Source organism: Puma concolor, chromosome B2 (assembly GCF_028749965.1).
Source record: "Puma concolor isolate L17-30 chromosome B2, mPumCon1.1.hap2, whole genome shotgun sequence".
Taxonomy (NCBI): Eukaryota; Metazoa; Chordata; class Mammalia; order Carnivora; family Felidae; genus Puma; species Puma concolor.
In genome coordinates, this window is record NC_141671.1 from 141,692,354 (window position 1) to 141,710,294 (window position 17,941).

At 43.8% G+C, this 17,941-nt stretch overlaps 1 protein-coding gene across 13 annotated transcripts in view; it reads left to right on the top strand.

Annotated features, from left to right (window-relative positions):
- Positions 1 to 17,941, top strand: part of TIAM2 (TIAM Rac1 associated GEF 2) — a 266,318-nt gene that overhangs the window by 187,586 nt on the left and 60,791 nt on the right. For 10 of the 13 annotated variants that reach the window (XM_086708192.1, XM_086708191.1, XM_086708193.1 and 7 more), the window contains 5 exons: positions 7,999 to 8,160; positions 10,013 to 10,117; positions 10,320 to 10,398; positions 12,954 to 13,046; positions 14,187 to 14,450. In XM_086708192.1, the coding sequence (XP_086564318.1) occupies positions 7,999 to 8,160; positions 10,013 to 10,117; positions 10,320 to 10,398; positions 12,954 to 13,046; positions 14,187 to 14,450 (703 nt within the window). Of the gene's footprint in view, positions 1 to 7,998; positions 8,161 to 10,012; positions 10,118 to 10,319; positions 10,399 to 10,437; positions 10,673 to 12,953; positions 13,047 to 14,186; positions 14,451 to 17,941 lie in introns of those variants that run through there. The other 3 variants (XM_086708201.1, XM_086708202.1, XM_086708203.1) reach the window with 3 other exon arrangements.

The following is a 17,941-nucleotide window of genomic DNA, read 5'->3' on the forward strand; positions in this document are numbered from 1 at the left end:
TGTTTTTGTTTTTGTTTTTGTTTTCAAATTCATACCTTCCCCTTAAAGCTGTGTTTTGTGTTACGGGATGATTGCTCTGTCATCTTCACCAGATCATTTCATGTTGGGTTTTATGTCCAGTGAACCTCTAAACTATTTGTTGAGGCTGAAACCTGATTTTAACAGGCTTGGACAATTTTAATACGCTTTTGCAGAAGTAGGAAGTGTTATTTCAATCACTTAATTGGGATCATTCAGTCAATTGACAATTCGACTAGACAAAACCGAGAAATGGTTGAGTGTTACACTGTTGATGGGTCCTGAGGGGAGGGGTAAGAGAGGTGCTTTCTGGTGATTCTCAATTATACAACACAGACAACTCCCTCTTCTGCCTTCGTGTGAGTTCGGTTCCCACTGTGGGCCCCAGGGCTGTTGAGTATGCTGTTGTTACTGTTGACCCTGCTCCCAGCGGGCTGCTCTGCCTGAGGTGTCCTCAAATGGGACAGAAAACGTCCGCCCAAAACCCCTTTCCCCTTGACCTCCCATTCTCAGAGGTCAGGGGCTGCAAGAGGGGGTGGTGTGAGAGGGAATGGCCGGTGCCAGGGGCCGTGTCGCTGGGTTGTTCTTCTCTGTTCCCAGTGCTCTCCTTTCGCTAGATCTGACCAGCCGTGGGGCCACAAGGATGCCAAATCCAAATCTTCCTTTTTATAAATCGCGTCATCAAAACGTCAGACTTCTATAAACAAGTGTCAGTAAACAACTTCCATTCCCTGCCCCTTTACTTCTATACCCATGTACAGCCTATTTCAAAATCCAGAAGGAGTCACCATCCTTTTTTTCACTTGATTAAAAAAAATTGTATCGCCATTACAGGTTTCCCCACTGATTGAAAGTAGGGGATTCCTGTGAAACCTTTTGAAAGTGGAAGTGTCCTAAAGCAAAGAGGCAGACACGATTAATTTATATGGAAAGAATTTTGAGCATTCCCAGACCTCAAAAATAACCTCTTAGGCTTTTCAGATACCTTTGGGCACATCTTGCTAAAGGATGCGCAAAATAAACGGAGGTAGAGCTCAGAGCTCAGATGCTCCCAGACACGAGACCGTTCAATGCTCAGGTGCTGAGTGTAGCTCCCAGGGAAGGAGGCTGGTGGTGCCGCTCTTGCGTGTGGGGTGTGCGTCCTGTCTCTGTAATGGCTTCTTGCAAAACAGACACTGAACACATTTTTGCTTTTCACCTGATTTCATCAAAGTGGAAATCTATAGATTTCTTTCAGTTAGCTGTAACAGGTACACATGTAGGTCTTGCATGAAAGCAAAGTTGCACATTGTGAACTGTGGAAAAGCGGGAGACACCTGTGTTTCCTTGTTTCTTACTACCTTTAACCCTTAGTGATACGACCCAGCCGTGTCTCCTGGGGAGGCTAGTAATAGGGACCCTTGCTCTGTATAGTTTATATTTAATGGTTATATAGATATTCTTTGTCTGTAGCACCCTGCTAAGGATATAGTATCGCTTAATGAATTTTCCTTTCCTCTATTAGAGAATTTTTTATTTTTATTATTAGAGAGTGCGAGTTGAGGAAAGAGGCAGAGGGGGAGACAAAGAGATAGAGAGAGAGAATATGAATCCACAGCAGGCTCTATGCACAGTGCGGAGCCTAGTGAGGGGTTCATTCCCAAAACCCCGGGATCATGACCTGAGCCAAAATCAATATTTGGACGCTCAACCGACTGAGCTACCCAGGTGCACCTGCCTTTTGTCTGTATTAGATGTAGTCCTTTAATAATGGTTGAGAAGTGTTTGATCTGCAATACAAAAACCATAATATTAAGGTTGTATCTCTTCCCTCATTAAATAACAATTTAAAGTTCTTTAGAAGTTAAGAAATTATATCACCAAAGCATTTTTTATTAACGGAACTTATGTCAGACTTTGAAAATTTTTCTGGGGAGCCTGGGGGAGGGGTTGGTTCTTAAACATCCGATTGGCTCAGGTCATGATCTCACGGTTCATGGGTTTGGACCCTGTATGGGGCTCTGTGCTGACAGCTCAGAGCCTGGAGCCTGCTTCGGATTTTGTCTCTCTCCCTTTGTCTGCCCCTCCCCCACTCATGCTCTGTCTCTGTCTTTCAAAAATAAATAAACATTAAAAAAAAAGAAATTTTGCTAAAAAAGCTATTGATGGTCAGAATTAAGCTTAGTGCTTATTTAAATTGGGCTCAAATTACCAAATGATCTTCTTGCGATTTAATTGCTAGGTCCCACCAGTGCTATCCTGGATGAGAGGCAACTATTCAATCTGTTTTTTTAAAGCATATGAGCTTAAACATTTATTCCTATTTTCACTAAAATTTGCCTCTGGCATAGGGACACTGAAAAAATTCTTTTGACTTCTACGGCTACTTTAATGGTGTATTTATCATTTCTGTGCGGCAGTACTCAGATAATTAGGTTTAAATTGAGTTGCCGGTGGAATTAGAGAGATTTGTATTTTGTGTCTCTGGGACTTAAAATTCTGCCTATAGCTAGTTGAATAATATTTCACTAGTTTTCTTCTGCTAATCATTCTTGGAGAGTATTTACAAGTTGCACATCTATTTGCATATAGTCAGTGTATCATGTCCGTGAGCGGCACAGAAAGGCAGCCTCTCCTGAGCCTTGGTAGGGAGGGGTCACAGGCATTTTTAAATATTCCTGTCTAATTGGTGCATCCTGTAACAGTCCCAACACTGAGTCATCCTGATTCAAAATCTGTTAAGTTTGGAGTAAAGCCAGTCTTATTTGAGCATTTTTGAAAGGACATTTTGGCGAGCCCAAAATGAAAGCTTTTCATAGAGTACTTTCTGATGAGCAATAATGAGTCGCAAGCAGTGTTGAAGGGAGGTGTTTGTTATGGAGATAGTGACAACAAATCCCCTACTGGGGCTCTGGCCCACAGCTACCCCAGCAGCTTCACTGCAGAAATAGTGGAGCCCGGAGGCCTTGGCTGTCTGTCTTGGAAAATTGGCTTGGGGCGTCCCAACTTTCTGTGGCTGCGAGTGAATGAAGTATTGTCACATGAGTCATTAGCTCCAACGTTAGTAATGTTGGTTTCTTAAATGGAAAATGTGAATGAAACCCACTTACTCCTGAACATAACCTAGTAGTCTGTTGAAATAGAGTTAGGAGTGTGGAACCCTCCACAACCTACATACATGTACAGATAGATAGGTCTTTGTTTGCCTTTCAGATCAACTGATGTTTGGGCATCGGCCCAAGAAGGAGATAAACACTTTTCTCCTCCATGACATTTTACTGTTATTAAGAAAACCAAGAGCATGGAACTCCTTTTGTGTTTTCTCCTCATCTCACTTGCTAATACACTTTCCTTTTATCAGCAACTGTGGTAGAGGGCCCATTTGTGACAGCCAGATTGTGATTTTGCTACTCACTTCCCTTCAGTGATCCAAGTAGTAATTACAAGCCATTTGATCCAAAAGCATCTGCTGTGAGAACATGCGGAGTTTCAATTTTCTCTCCTTGAGGCACACTGAGCATAAGTAATTTGACATGTGCTTTCAGGACCATTAATGGAATAGTAATAATAAACGCTTCTGTAGAAGTCGCCTCCAAGGAAGGCAGACCTTAGCTAGTGGGTCTGTAGTGGCCATGCCTGTGGTTCAGTGATGATGATCCCATCATCTCGTGGATGGCCAGAGCTGACCACACGGTGGTCTGGGCCCTGGTAGCTCCCCAGGGTTTTGAAACAAAGGATGGTTCTCAGGCAGTTCTTGACAGCGGCCATTGTCGAATTTTGGTGGTTAAGGCTACTAGGATGTGATTCTGCAGTCCCGACTGAATTTCAGAACAGTGCCCTTGCATTGTACCAGCCCTTTACAGTTTATGTGCCTTCAGACGCCATTCCTCACACCAATCTCCTGACCTCCCCATGAAGCTGGAAGGTTTTAGCCCCCCTTTAAATGTGAAGAAACGGAAGCCCAGAGACCTTAGATAAGCAGCCTACCCCAACGCTGGGATTTGACCGGATTGATTGTCTGTTATAATTTTGCTATGTTCATCTTCTCCAGGAACGGGAAACCTTGAGCGGGCTAATTGGGAACTAGTTTTTAGTGGGGAGGATTGTGGGGAGAGCTGGGGGAGGAGGCAGGTTGTGGGTGCACAGCCTTGGTGGAGAAGTCGACCATGGGCTTCTGGATGAGTGGTTCAAAGATGCACAGTGCCTCTGCAAAGGATAGTCTGGCAACAGAGCTTTCCAGATGGCTTAGTTTGTTTGCTTGCTTTCAAGATTCTCTGTTCGTCTTAGGAAAAAGAATACGGGAGAATATTTTATCTGGCTTACTGAAAGTAAAGCCATGTATATATATTCTCGGCATGGATGGATAGCACTGACCCTTGAGGGAATCAGTTTAGTTTTCACTCCAAGTGGGCAAAGCTCACGACAACGTAGGAGGTCTGTAAACACCTAGCCTTTTCTTTTTTTCTCATTCTAATTCACTAATCAGCTCCATATTCCTGATATTTCTTTGGAATAACCAGATTTTTACCTTTCTTTAACTGCATGTTTGAGGTTGTGTGTTATGCACAGGACAAAATTGCATTTGAATTTTCATTGCAGGATCTCCTGAGAGGCTAGGAATCTTCCAGAGCCTTGGCTTTGATAGGCATCATCTCTTCCATCATTTACTCAATCTTAGGTCAGTGGTGAGACTCGGGAAAGGATTCCATGGAGCAGCTGTAGGCACAAAGCCTTGTTTAATTGAATAGAATGTGAATAGTCTGTCCTTCCTTCCACTTTGGCCTTTACCTGCAGCCTTTCTCTGGTCCAGGACTTCTTCCCCTTCAATAATCTCCTATTTCTTTTCTTGAAACTTAGGGAAGATTGAGTGTATAAATCTTGACACTGTATAAATAGGGCAGCTTTCACCTTTCAAGCCTATGTATGACTGTGAATTTCTAGTTGCATCCAATTCAGTACCCATGTGCTGGATATGTGGTGGATGCAGAATGCACTGTGTCAAGGGTCAAAGGAGACTCAGAGTTGGAAAGACAGCCTCTGCTCTCTGCTTGGGGATGTGAGAGTGGCCTGAAAATGACTGTCCGGTTAGCTGGGCATAGCTGACTGCTACAACAGGGATATAAAGACAGTAGACTCATTTTTAAAAATTAATTAATGAATTCGTTAATTTTAACATTTATTTATTTTTGAGAGACAGAGAATACAAGCAGAGGAGGGGCTGAGAGAGAGGTAAGCACAGGCTCCAGGCTCTGAGCTGCCAGCACAGACCTCGATGTGGGGCTCGAACCCATGAACTGTGAGATCATGACCTGGACCAAAGTCAGATGCTTAACTGACTGAGCCACCGAGGTGCCCCTATTTATTTAGTTTTAAAGTTTATTTATTTATTTTGAGAGGGGGGGGCGGAGAGAGAGAGAGAGAGAGAGAGAGAATGAATCTCAGGCAGGCTCTACACTGTCATCAGAGAGCCCAGTGTGGGGCTTGAACTCGTGAATCATGAGATCATGACCTGAACCATATCAAGAGTTGGGCATTTAACCAACCGAGCCACCCAGGAGCCCTGACAGTAGACTCCTTTAATTGAGTAGAATTAGGGGTGCGAGGGAAGGGAGCAGGAGAGACTTCATTAGTGGCGGAGGGGGTAGCAGTTGAAATAAGGCTGAGGGATGTATGGGGTTCAGCCCTGAAGCTATGGGAAGATAAAGCAGGCAAAGGAAATGAAAATGAATAAGGTTCTGGAGGCAAGAGGGTGCTGGGAGTGTCAGGTGAGCCATTTTGTCCAGTTAGAACGGTAGTGTGTGGGGGTGGAATAACAGAAAAAAATCCAGAAAGGTTGTGTGTCCATTTCGTGGGGAGGTAACTGCCAGGTTGATATTTCTGTAGTGCAGTGGTCGTGAGCACAGACTGCAGCTAGGTTTCCAGGTTTCAGACCCCCATAGTACCAACCATCCCAGCTCACCATGTGAGCTTGGGCTTGGGCAAGTTTCTAGACTTTGCTGAGCCTCGTTTTCCTCAGCTGTTCCACAGAGGGTCAGGACAATGCATAGAGGGGTGTTAGTAGTGAGCGAACTGATAGCATGTGAAAAGCTGATTCCATCCAGGGGTGCCTGGCTGGCTCATTCAGTAGAGCATCACGCGACCCTCGATCTCAGAGGCGTGAGTTCAAGCCTCATGTTGTGTGTGGAGCCTACTTAAAAAAACCAAAAAGCTTATTCCATCTGGCCCCGTGTAAGGCAGGTGCTCTGTGATGGACAGTGAAGGATGGGGACAGGAGGGCAGGAAAGTTGTGAGTTTGCATTTCTCGTGTGCCCTCCCCCCCCCCCCCACCCGTCGATCTTCAGTTACATTTTTCCTGTTCTGCTCTCAAAGTGCAGGATTAAATTGCTTTGCAGGAGTACTGGACTTCCTTCCTCTTGGCCTGGCTTCTTGTGTGGTTTCTTATTCCACAGTGACCTCTGCTGGACTTTTACTTTGCTTCCGAGCAAGCGTGGTTTGAGAGGTGAGGTCTGTACCTTTAAGGCGGTACCTGCTCATTGCTGATGCACCTGGCTGAAATCACTCCCCAGAGACAAAGTATCCGGAGGTTGAATCAGAGAAGGACAAGCCATCTGTATGAGATAGGATCCTTCAGGGGAAAGCGGGTCCGTGCTGGTTTCCTGCTCCTTGGCTGCAGGCATCTATCTGTTCTCTCTTTTTCTCTTTTGGTTTGGCACGTGAGGTGGATACTCATTCTGGGCTATGATCATCTTCCCAGAAAATGACAGATCCATGACAGATCTAGAAACATCACTGTAAAGAAGAATACCACATTTTCCAAAAGGCAACACAGACAACTTGATTCTTCCTTTGCTTTTCTTAAGCCTGTTCTTTTGAAATCTTTAACGTACCTATTCTACTTTTTTAATCCTGCGTTGGAGGAATTTTTGCTCTCAGGGTTTTTTTTTTTTTTTTTAATGCATGACATTCAAAGTAAAGTCATCCATTGATGATAACTTTAATGTATGATAGGTAGGATATAATAATGTGATTGTATTGAATCTATATGTAACATTTTCTAGTGCATCAGGTACTTTCACATCTATATTTTTTGCTTGCAAAATGTGTATTAATGAACTTAAGTAATTATATTATTAATATCCCCTTTTACAGAATAGGAGACAAGGCTCAGTACGTGAATGTCCTGTCCTACTATTAATTAAACGGTAGAGTGTGTAACTTGAACATCAGGTTTTTTTATTTCTAATCCCCAAGTCTTTTCTACCAGGCTAGTGTAAGAACCTAACCAGAGGACAGCATTTCCGAGTTGCTTAATAAATGTTAACCGTTTTTGTTTATAAATCATGTTAGCATGAGGTTATCAAATTACCATGATAATGGGGTCTAGGGAAGTAAATATCTTGGGGAAAAGCTTCCTTTTAAAGGTGGTATGTTTGGAGATGATGATTTTTAAGTGTCTAGATGTGAAATAACTGAAAGAAAGAAAAAAAATGTCTCCAGGATTAGAGACTGATTTGAAAAAAGCAAGTAGAAATAAGAGAGAAGAGAAACATGCTTGGATTAAGTGCAGTTCAGGTTAAATTGTGGGCAGGCATCAGTGGCCATAAACCAGAGCGTGTTGAAATTCACTGGGTCAGGAATGCAGATTTCACAGGGCCCTTGTCAACAGGCAGTTCCAGACCCGCGAGCGTGGATGCCAAGCACGCTTGTAGCCACAGTGTCTTGTTCTAACTTGGGCTGAGCGGCAGATGGCACGTGGCTAGGACACCGGATGAGGAATCCATGGTCTTCCAGTCAGCCTTCCTGGGCTTCAGTTTTTGTGGGTCCAGTGATTGAAGAGACACCGGGCTTGTCTGTCCCAGAGGTTTAGGAGAAGCCAGACATGCAAGAACTGCGGCAGGGCTTTCTATAAAATACACCATGAATCCGAGGGACATTTTTTTAGTAGTGTCTGTCCTTTGTTTATCACATCTGTCTATATTTCCTTGTGGTGTCTGAAAACAGGTTGATGAACTGCTGCATATATACGGTTCAACAGCTGATGGTGTTCCCCGAGACAACACATGGGAAGTCCAGACGTATGTTCATTTTCAGGATAATCAAGGAGTTACTGTAACGATCAAGCCAGAACATAGAGTAGAAGATATTTTGACTTTGGCGTGCAAGGTAATGGGTTTGGCTGCAGAACTGCGTCTCCGTAGAAATAATCGTTAATGTTGCCCTCCTATGCCGAAAGATTAACATCTGTTAATCAACATGCTTATTAATAGTCCTGTTTATTAACTTAATTCGCATTCTCCTCTTCCGTCTTTTAAATTTTTTTTTTTTTCTTCAACGTTTTTATTTATTTTTGGGACAGAGAGAGACAGAGCATGAACGGGGGAGGGGCAGAGAGAGAGAGGGAGACACAGCATCGGAAACAGGCTCCAGGCTCCGAGCCATCAGCCCAGAGCCTGACGTGGGGCTCGAACTCACGGACCGCGAGATCGTGACCTGGCTGAAGTCGGACGCTTAACCGACTGCGCCACCCAGGCGCCCCTCCTCTTCCGTCTTTTAGCAGAATGAGTTGTTAGGTTATGGCCCCTTGCCTTCGTGAAGAGAACCTGAGCTGTTTTACTGAAATTTATATATGCCTTTAGAATTAAATGGAGACGTAGTAGAATAATTTTTAACATCTAGAATAATTTTGAAGACTGTTGTTATTGAAATTCCTTAGAGACGCTGCTCTGGAAGAAAGTGGCATAAACTTGGAAGTAGTTTGATTTAATCCTAAACAGTTTTACCGAGTTTCTCCAGACTGAACAAGTAACTTGATACGCCATTCACAGTTGCGGCCTGGAGATTGTCATGAGATGATGTTTCACTCATTATTCAAACTGGGTTTTCCTTCCGAAAAGAACATTTATGCCAAGTCTTAAAAAACCTTCTGAGATAAGACTCCACATCAGAGCAGATGTTTTTAATCCACCAGGTGGCGTAGCAGAGCTGAGCTATTTTTAAGTTTTCAGAGAAAATGCCATCAAATACATGGTAAGAAAAAGCATGTAGACTTTGGTAACTCTTTACCAGGTACACAGTAGGTGTGGATGATCTTTAATTTATTTATCTTTTAATTTTCTTGCTTTGACTTCAGCCTTAGGATACCATTTATATATGTAGCTTGCATTCTTATGAAAATTTCCTTTCGCTCTGTCATGTAAGGTTTTTATTCAGACAGCCCACAATATTGCTTTATACCCACAACATCAGTTATGAGGTTCATAAGTCTTCTAAATGCTAGAGGATGCCAGAAGCAGTAGTGGGTCAATTAGATCCAGTTACATAGGCCTGGGATCAACTCCTGAACGAACAAATGAGTGCGTGCATATACCCTTTCCTTTTGAAAAAATTTTGGAGTACGCAATCCTAATTCTGTGACTGTTCACATTTCGCAAATTAGTAATGAGAAACAACTTCAAGCTAGGTGAAACCAATGTATAAAAGGGTAGTATTTGCTGAGATGGTAAGCTCTATCGGGTGTATACTACCATAACTTCTTAAAAGTACATCTCCTGCCTTTAGTGACAAGCAGTGTCATTTAGAGAAAACCTCTTTATTAAAAAAAAATTTTTTTTTACTGTTTGTTTATTTTTGAGAGAGAAAGAGACAGAGTGTGAGTGGGGGAGGGGCAGAGAGAGAGGAAGACACAGAATCCGAACCAGGTCCAGGCTCTGAGCTGTCAGCCCAGATCCCAACAAGGGGTTCGAACCCATGAACCGTGAGATCGTACCTGAGCCAAAGTCAGACCCTTAACTGACTGAGCCACCCAGGTGCCCCTTTAGAGAAAACATTCTTAAAAATAATGATCTGTGCCTTCTTTCTTTTTTTGCACATTTAAATTTGAACTCTTATATATGGGTTTAAACTCCACAAGCCACATACGGTATCTCCTTCAGGGATTTCCACTTTGATTTTGAATGAACCATGATGAGTTTAGAAAGAACATGCAAAATCTGAGTAGCTGTCATTTTCTTCACAGATGCGGCAGCTGGAACCCAGCCACTATGGCCTGCAGCTTCGAAGATTAGTAGATGAAAACGTCGAGGACTGCGTCCCTGCGCCATACGAATGTATGCAAGAGCAGGCAAGTGGTGTGCATTTAGAAAGGGAACTTTGAGCCCCATCCATGGCCTCTTGATTTTAGAAGTATGTGGTTGGGGCGGGGGGGGGGGGGCGGCGGGGGCGGGTCTTCGTTTGAATTTGACATCTAGTTTGAAAATCATCGAAGTAAGTTTCCAAGACACCGTGACATTAAATTTTCTGATTTTGTTGTTTTCCTTTTGTAGGTTTATGATGAAATAGAAATCTTTCCCCTAAGCGTTTATGACGTGCAGCTCACGAAGACCGGCAGTGTGTCTGACTTTGGTGAGCCTAGGACCCCCTGTCAGGGAACCCCTGTCCATTCTCGCTTAGTTTGCCCCGGGATCTTGGACCTCATTTTTTAAAATTTATGTTTATGTTTTAGTGTAAACTATGACCGTGGTTTCTGAACTTCCTTTCTCTCCTTTCATCTCTGTTTGTTCATATTGGGCTAAAAAGAGAGGCATTAACACTGGGGAAAAATGCCAAAGTAATTAAAAGGAATGATGAGTTTGAAGTGATGGTGATTAAGAGTAACAACGAATCTCCTGCGTGCGAGGTGCTGTTCTAGGCTGGGTAACTTCTGATTCACCCCCCATGTCTTTGGTCTCAACTTTTTACCTGCCTGGAATGCTGCTCCTCACGGTTCCCCTGCCCCATTTCCTCTTTTCTGTGTAAATCCACCATGCCTTCCAAGAGCTAACTGGAGGTCTTAACTTTTTTTTTTTTTAATGTTTGAGAGAGAGAGAGAGAGAGAGAGAAGAGAGTGGGGGAGGGGCGGAGAGAGAGAGAGAGAGAGAGAGAGAGAGAGAGAGAGAGAGTCCCAAGCAGGCTCTGTACTGACAGCATAGCACAGAGCCTGATGTGGGGCTCGAACCCAAAAACCATGAGATCATGACATGAGCCGAAATCAAAGTCGGACACTTAACCAACTGAACCACTCAGACACCCCATGAAGCTCTAACTTTCGTAAAGAAGGCTTATCTAATTGCTTTACCTTCAATTTAAAAATTAATAGTCAGTGTTACCCAAGTCACTTTGTAATATTTGATCCTTGCATTTCCATATGTATGTATTTAAACTTGGCTTTGGGGGGTGCCTGGGTGGCGCAGTCGGTTAAGCGTCCGACTTCAGCCAGGTCACGATCTCGCGGTCCGTGAGTTCGAGCCCCGCGTCGGGCTCTGGGCTGATGGCTCAGAGCCTGGAGCCTGTTTCCGATTCTGTGTCTCCCTCTCTCTCTGCCTCTCCCCCGTTCATGCTCTGTCTCTCTCTGTCCCCCCAAAAAAATAAATAAACGTTGAAAAAAAAAAAAACATTTTAAACTTGGCTTTGAGCTCCTCATGGACTGTGCTCTTGTCTAAATGTTCATTTCAATATTTTGTTCTGTCTTTTACCATGGGCACTCAATAATTAGACATGATCAGTACACATCTCCATAAAAGACTATTTCTTGTTGGATACGTTGATGTAATTTTTCCCCTTGAAATGAATCCACCTGATCAAATTCCAGTCGTTGTAATATGTTAATGTTTTCTTGTGATTTGTTCTTTGTTGTTTTTTTTTCTTTTAATTGATAAAATGGACATGCTCTTTGTTTCTTAATTTACATGGTCTGTTTGACCAATGCTGTATTGGTTTTCCCTCTGAAGCCTTCTTAGCATTTTGTCTGTGTTCTTGTGGCCTCCACTCTACTTTCCGTGGTGGGTATTTGTGAATCTTCTTTGTGTTTTGAATAACTGAAGATACTTACAAAGATCCCCTTTCGTGACCACCATCTGCAAGGCTCTGCCTGAGGCACAGAGGAAACAGGGAAACGTCATTCTTTTTGTTGGCAAAGAACTCACCTTATTCTGGGACCTAGTCAGGGAAACGAGTGCTCCTAACCGTGGAATCCCAGAGAAGGGCTCTCTCCAAGTGCGTTCTGAGGAGGAGCTGTCTCACCTGGGTTTTGCATGTGGTCACATTTAGGGCAAGTATGGTATCCATCCAAGTGGTTTTTTACCTACTTAAAATGCCTAACCCCATATAGAGTTGTTTCTTAACAAACATTTTGTATTCGAATTTTATTTATTTCAGTAAGAATATCCTCTGGTTTCAACTTCTAGAACATTTTTTTGAAAATGTAGTGAAATACACATAACAGAGTTTACCACTGTAACCATTAAGCACGGTTAAAAATGACCGTTCAGTGACATTAAATACATTCACGTTGTTGTGCAGCCATTAACATCGTCCATGTTCAGAGCTATTTTCATCTTGCAAAACTGGAACTCTGTACCTATTAAACAGTCACTGCCCATTCCTCCTCCCCCGGCCCCTGCCCCCCACCATTCTGCTTTCTGTCTGTATGAATTTGCCCTGAGTACATTATATTAAGTGGAAACCTACAGTATTTGTTCTTTTGTGACCAGCTTATTTCACAGAACATAATGTCCTCCAGGTGTGGCCCTGTTACAGCATGCATTGGAATCTCTTTCCTTCTTATGAGTGAATAATTGCTCTGCATGTCTACACTGCGTTTTGTTTTCCATTCGTCTGGTGGGAGATGGTTGGCTTGTTTTCACCTCTCAGCTATTGCAGATAATGCTGCTCTACACGTGGGTAGATCGTCTCCGCTTTTGAATAGGGTTGTGCGCTCATATTAAACCTTTAGATCTGACACGTTCCCCTTTTCCTGCCCCTGCTAGATAATGTGTGTTTTCAAATTACTTGTGATTTGACTTTCTTGACACTGTGCACTTGTGAGAATAGATGTCCGGGGGAATACTGCTGATTGAGTTGGAGAAATTAATTAGTGTGCTGAATTTAGACTTGTTTTTTTCTCTTCTTTTCACTCCTAGGGTTTGCAGTGACAGCGCAGGTGGACGAGCATCAGCATCTCAGCCGAATATTCATAAGTGACGTTCTCCCTGACGGCTTGGCATATGGAGAAGGTCCGCATGGCACGCGGTGTCTCTGTTCTCTCTTAATTCAAAACTATGGAATGCAGTCTGCCTAGGGAAATTTTCTTCTTACAGTTCTGTCAGAAAATGGTTTGTTCTAGAATTAAAAATAAAGTAAACTTAATAGTTTAATTGAAAAAGCATATGCGTAGGGCACCTGGGTGACTTAGTCGGTTGAGCGTCCAACATTGACTCGGGTCACGATCTCATGGTTTGTGAGTTCGAGCCCTGCGTCAGGCTCGCTGCTGTCAGCGCAGAGCCCACTTCAGATCTTCTGTTCCCCCCTCTCTCTGCCCCTCCTCCGCTCACACTGTCACATTCAAAAGTGAATAAAACATTTTTAAAAATTAAAAAGAAAATGCATATGTATGTGCATAGAGTATTTGTGTGTGGGGGGTGTGTTTTGAAAGAGACTACATACACATACAGAGACAACATATATATGTATATACACACACACACACATGCACACACGCACACACACAGACACATGCATGTGTACAGACAGTTGGAGAAAGAAAGTGGAAGAAAACAAGTGTTATTTCACAGGGCATTTAACATCAGGTAGAGGAACAAAGAGCTTTCCTGGCTGGCTCGTTCGGTAGAGCATGCAACTCTTCATCTTGGGGTTGTGAGTTCAAACGCCACATTCGGTGTAAAGCTTACTTAACCCCTGCCCCCAGAAAACCCCAAACTGTTCCTCCTCCTCCTTTTTTTTTTTTTTTTTATTTAATGTTTGTTTATTTTTGAGAAGGGAGGGTGGAGGGGCAGAGAGAGGGGAGGAGAGAGAGAATCCCAAGCAGGCTCCGTGCTGTCATTGCAGAGCCCAATGCGGGGCTCGAACTCACAAATCACGAGATCATGACCTGAGCCGAGGTGACGCTTAACTGACTGAGCCACCCAGGCGCCCCCACAAAACCGTTCCTTCCAACCCCAGTCTTGAGTGGGCTGAAATCTGTTATCAGTAGCATCCACATGCTGTATTCTTCAGCACTTCGTTTGAAGACCTCAGCGGAACGGTCCCTACGGACACATGGCTTGAGCTCATAGCCGTCCTCCTCCTTCACGTTAAAATATCTCTTCCAGTCATCTCTTTTTTTTCTCCCTCTGTTTCCTCTTGCTTGTTCTCAGGGTTGAGAAAGGGCAACGAAATCATGACCTTAAATGGGGAAGCTGTGTCTGATCTGGACCTTAAGCAGATGGAGACCCTGTTTTCTGAGAAGAGCGTGGGGCTCACTCTCATCGCCCGGCCGCCAGACACAAAAGGAAACTTGTGTTCTTCCCGGTCAGACAGCGACTTGTTCTCAAAGGACCAGAAGAGTCTGCTGCCCCCTCCAAACCAGTCCCAGCTTCTGGAGGAATTCCTGAATAACTTTAAAAAGAATACAACCAATGGTAAGGCTCTGTTCCTCTCCCTTCTTCGTTGCTGCTGTCAACAGTTGATATTTTGAAGCTGTAATTTTGCTTGCAAACTTAGGTTATTTAGGCTGTTCGAAGAGTGTTTTGTCACTTGTTAGGGGGGCACAGATGCCAACCAAGTAGATTTAATAAAAATTCCATGCATTGTAGAAATTGGAACACTTTCACGAAAAAGAAAATAAATTTCTGCACAAAATAATATTCTTTAAAATCGCAGACTCTTTAAAAATCACCCACAGTGTTTTGTATTGTAATTGCTCTGTGATTGCAGATAAACAAAAGCCAACATAAATGCCAAAGTTGATTTTCTATTCAGTCGACTCTAAGGCAAAAACATTCTGCGGCAATCTCTTAGGTTCTTAGAAGAGTTGATACGATTTAATTCTCTGTCTCTTTTGTTAAGTACAGTTTTCTCAGTAAACTGCAAACTTTTTTTTTTTAAAGGTTAAATTTTTTTTTAATATTTACTTTTGAGAGAGAGAGAGAGCGAGCCTGAGCAGGGGAAGGGCAGAGAGAGAGGGAGACACAGAATCTGAAGCACAGAATCCGAGCTGTCGGCACATAGCCTGATGCGGGGCTTGAACCCACGAACAGCAAGATCGTGACCTAGGTGGAAGTCAGACGCTTAACTGACTGAGCCACTCAGGTGCCCCTAAACTGCAAACTTTTAATGTAGGCCATAAATTTTAAAATTTTGCCAACGCTTAAAAATGAAAAGCTGTATGCCAGCTTATTTTTCTAAAGGTAAAATTTCCATATGAGGAATTAATCTGAAGGTGTGGATTTCTGAGCTTATTATTCATGCGTACTTCATGTGTTGCAGGCAAGGAAGTCAGAGGCTCCAGCTAATACTGAAAACCTGTAGTTTCCCTTTGTATTCCTGGGGGAAGCTGGTCAAGCCCCCACACAAGACTGAGCATAGGGTCTTTATTGTTATGTGCACACAAGGGAGTTTTTATTCTTTTTTTTTTTTTTTTTTAATTTTTTTTTCAATGTTTATTTTATTTTTTTGGGGACAGAGAGAGACAGAGCATGAACGGGGGAGGGGCAGAGAGAGAGGGAGACACAGAGTCGGAAACAGGCTCCAGGCTCTGAGCCATCAGCCCAGAGCCCGACGCGGGGCTCGAACTCACGGACCGCGAGATCGTGACCTGGCTGAAGTCGGACGCTTAACCGACTGCGCCACCCAGGCGCCCCTGGGAGTTTTTATTCTTAATTGCGGTGATAACCGATTTCCGACTGACATCTCTGCATGATTACCAGAAATGAATGAAAAACACAAAAAGAGGAGTTGTTCAGATTTAATTATAAAGCAAGTTTATTAGGTCATTTTTGGAACTAAAAAAATCAGATGTAAGATTTGTGATTCAATAAGGTGTCGAGTGCTTTCTCCTCCTCTCTTGGGACTGTACTCCAATTTAAAATGCCATTAAATTGACTCTTGGCATACAAAAACGGGTGTCATAAAGCAAAAATCATGATGGAACTAATTAATTACTTGGTTATATTAGGGCCATCACTCAGTGACTCTGGGCTCTGTTATAGGCCTGAGTGTTCCGTATAACACATGCCTATGTCCGTTCATTGGATTCATTATTCTTAAGGGATACGTTCACTGCCTGTTATATCTCTATGTATTTTATCATAATAAGAAATCATTGCAGAGTCTGTAGCACTTTTGGTACTGTAAGAATAAATTTCTGTAGAAAGCAGCGAAAGTGGCAAATTTACCTTTTTTTTTTTTTTAAATAGTAACGATCAAGCAGGTCAGCTAAACTTATTTATTACCCCATTTGTTTGTTTTGTGCAGAAACAGTACAAAGAGGTCCTAGGTCAGAAAGCTGTTGTATTATTTATCCCAGGGAGCCATTCTAATGCTCGAAGCCTTTCTAACTTCCCTAAGGGATACCGATGCCTGTGTATACATGTGGCTCAGCTGGTCAGACTGGTCGTGCTTTTCCACAGCTGGTCTTCTTCCAGGTCCCTCCACAGCCACAGTACATCCATCTGCTCGTCCGTCCCAAGACGGTGCTCTCCTGCCATCCGGGGAGAGCCCCCTGACCCCTCCCTGGTTTCCTGGGAGACCATGTGCCCAGCAGGGCTGAATCGTTCTCCCCAGCATCCCGCCACCACCCTGTGCCTGGGGTTTTGCTGTCTCTGTCCCTTACTGTTCCACAATAACGTGTTTATGTTGGAAACAGAACAGCCATAATGGGCTGCTACCCCAAACACTTGGCAAATTTATTTGCTTTCTTCATTTTCTTCTTTTTTTTTTTTAAATCTATTTATTTTGAGAGAGTCAGTGTGAGTGGGGAGGGGCAGAAAGAGAGGGAGAGAGAGAATCCCAAGCAGGCTCCGTGCTGCCAGGGCAGAGCCCTGTGTGGGGCTGGAACTCACGAAACCGAGAGATGATCTGAGCTGAAGCCAAGAGTTGGACGCTTCACCGACTGAGCCACCCAGGCGCCCCTATTTACTTTTTTGAAGTAGTTGTGTAGCTTATAAAGAAAGAAGATGCCTGTGAGTGAGCATCTCAAAAGGAAATCTGTGTGTGTTTAAGGATGGGGAAAAAGAAACTAAGGGGTAGTGCGGGGTGGGGAATTGGAAGAGGAAAAGACTGAGTCCCTCATTTGTGCACCGTATCACGGTTATACTCGGGAGCCTGCGTTTGTGAAGTGGGAGGTGGGATGGCGTGGTGGCAGGCACGCAGCCTCTGAGTCAGACCTGGATTCGAGTCCTGGCTGCGCTTGCCGGTTGTGCGACCGTGGGCGCAGGTGGGTAGCCAGATGCGCTGGCTTCCTTACCCACCGTGGGGACAGTCCTGAGGTGCGGATCAGTTCCTCAGGTGGTCCCTAAGGAATTGAGCCCCACTTGCATGTAGCAACCTCATTTGCACACCTTTTATGGGATTTCTCCCCTTTGGTCTCACCTTCCCTGTTCCCTCACTTGGGCCTCTTGGGATCACCTTCCAAATGAACTTGTAAACCCCTGCCCTTGGCTTGGACTCTGCTTCTGGGGGAGCCCGTACTGAAGACATTGAACCTTGATTTATCATCTGGAAGACGAGCTTTCACCCCTCAGCCGGATGGGTCACCATGAGGGAGTCCACATCTGTGTGTGTCCAGCCCGGCTCCTTACGTGGCAGGAATTCCAAACATGGAGTCTCCTCTTCCCTCTCCTATGTAGCTTCATGTTTTATTTAAAATTACCCTAGGGGCGCCTGGGTGGCTCAGTCGGTTAAGCGTCCGACTTCAGCTCAGGTCACAATCTTGCGGTCCGTGAGTTCGAGCCCCGCATCGGGCTCTGGGCTGATGGCTCAGAGCCTGGAGCCTGCTTCTGATTCTGTGTCTCCCTCTCTCTCTGCCCCTCCCCCATTCATGCTCTGTCTCTCTCTGTCTCAAAAATAAATAAACGTTAAAAAAAAAATTAAAAAAATAAATAAAATTACCCTGTTGTCCTTTGGCCATCGA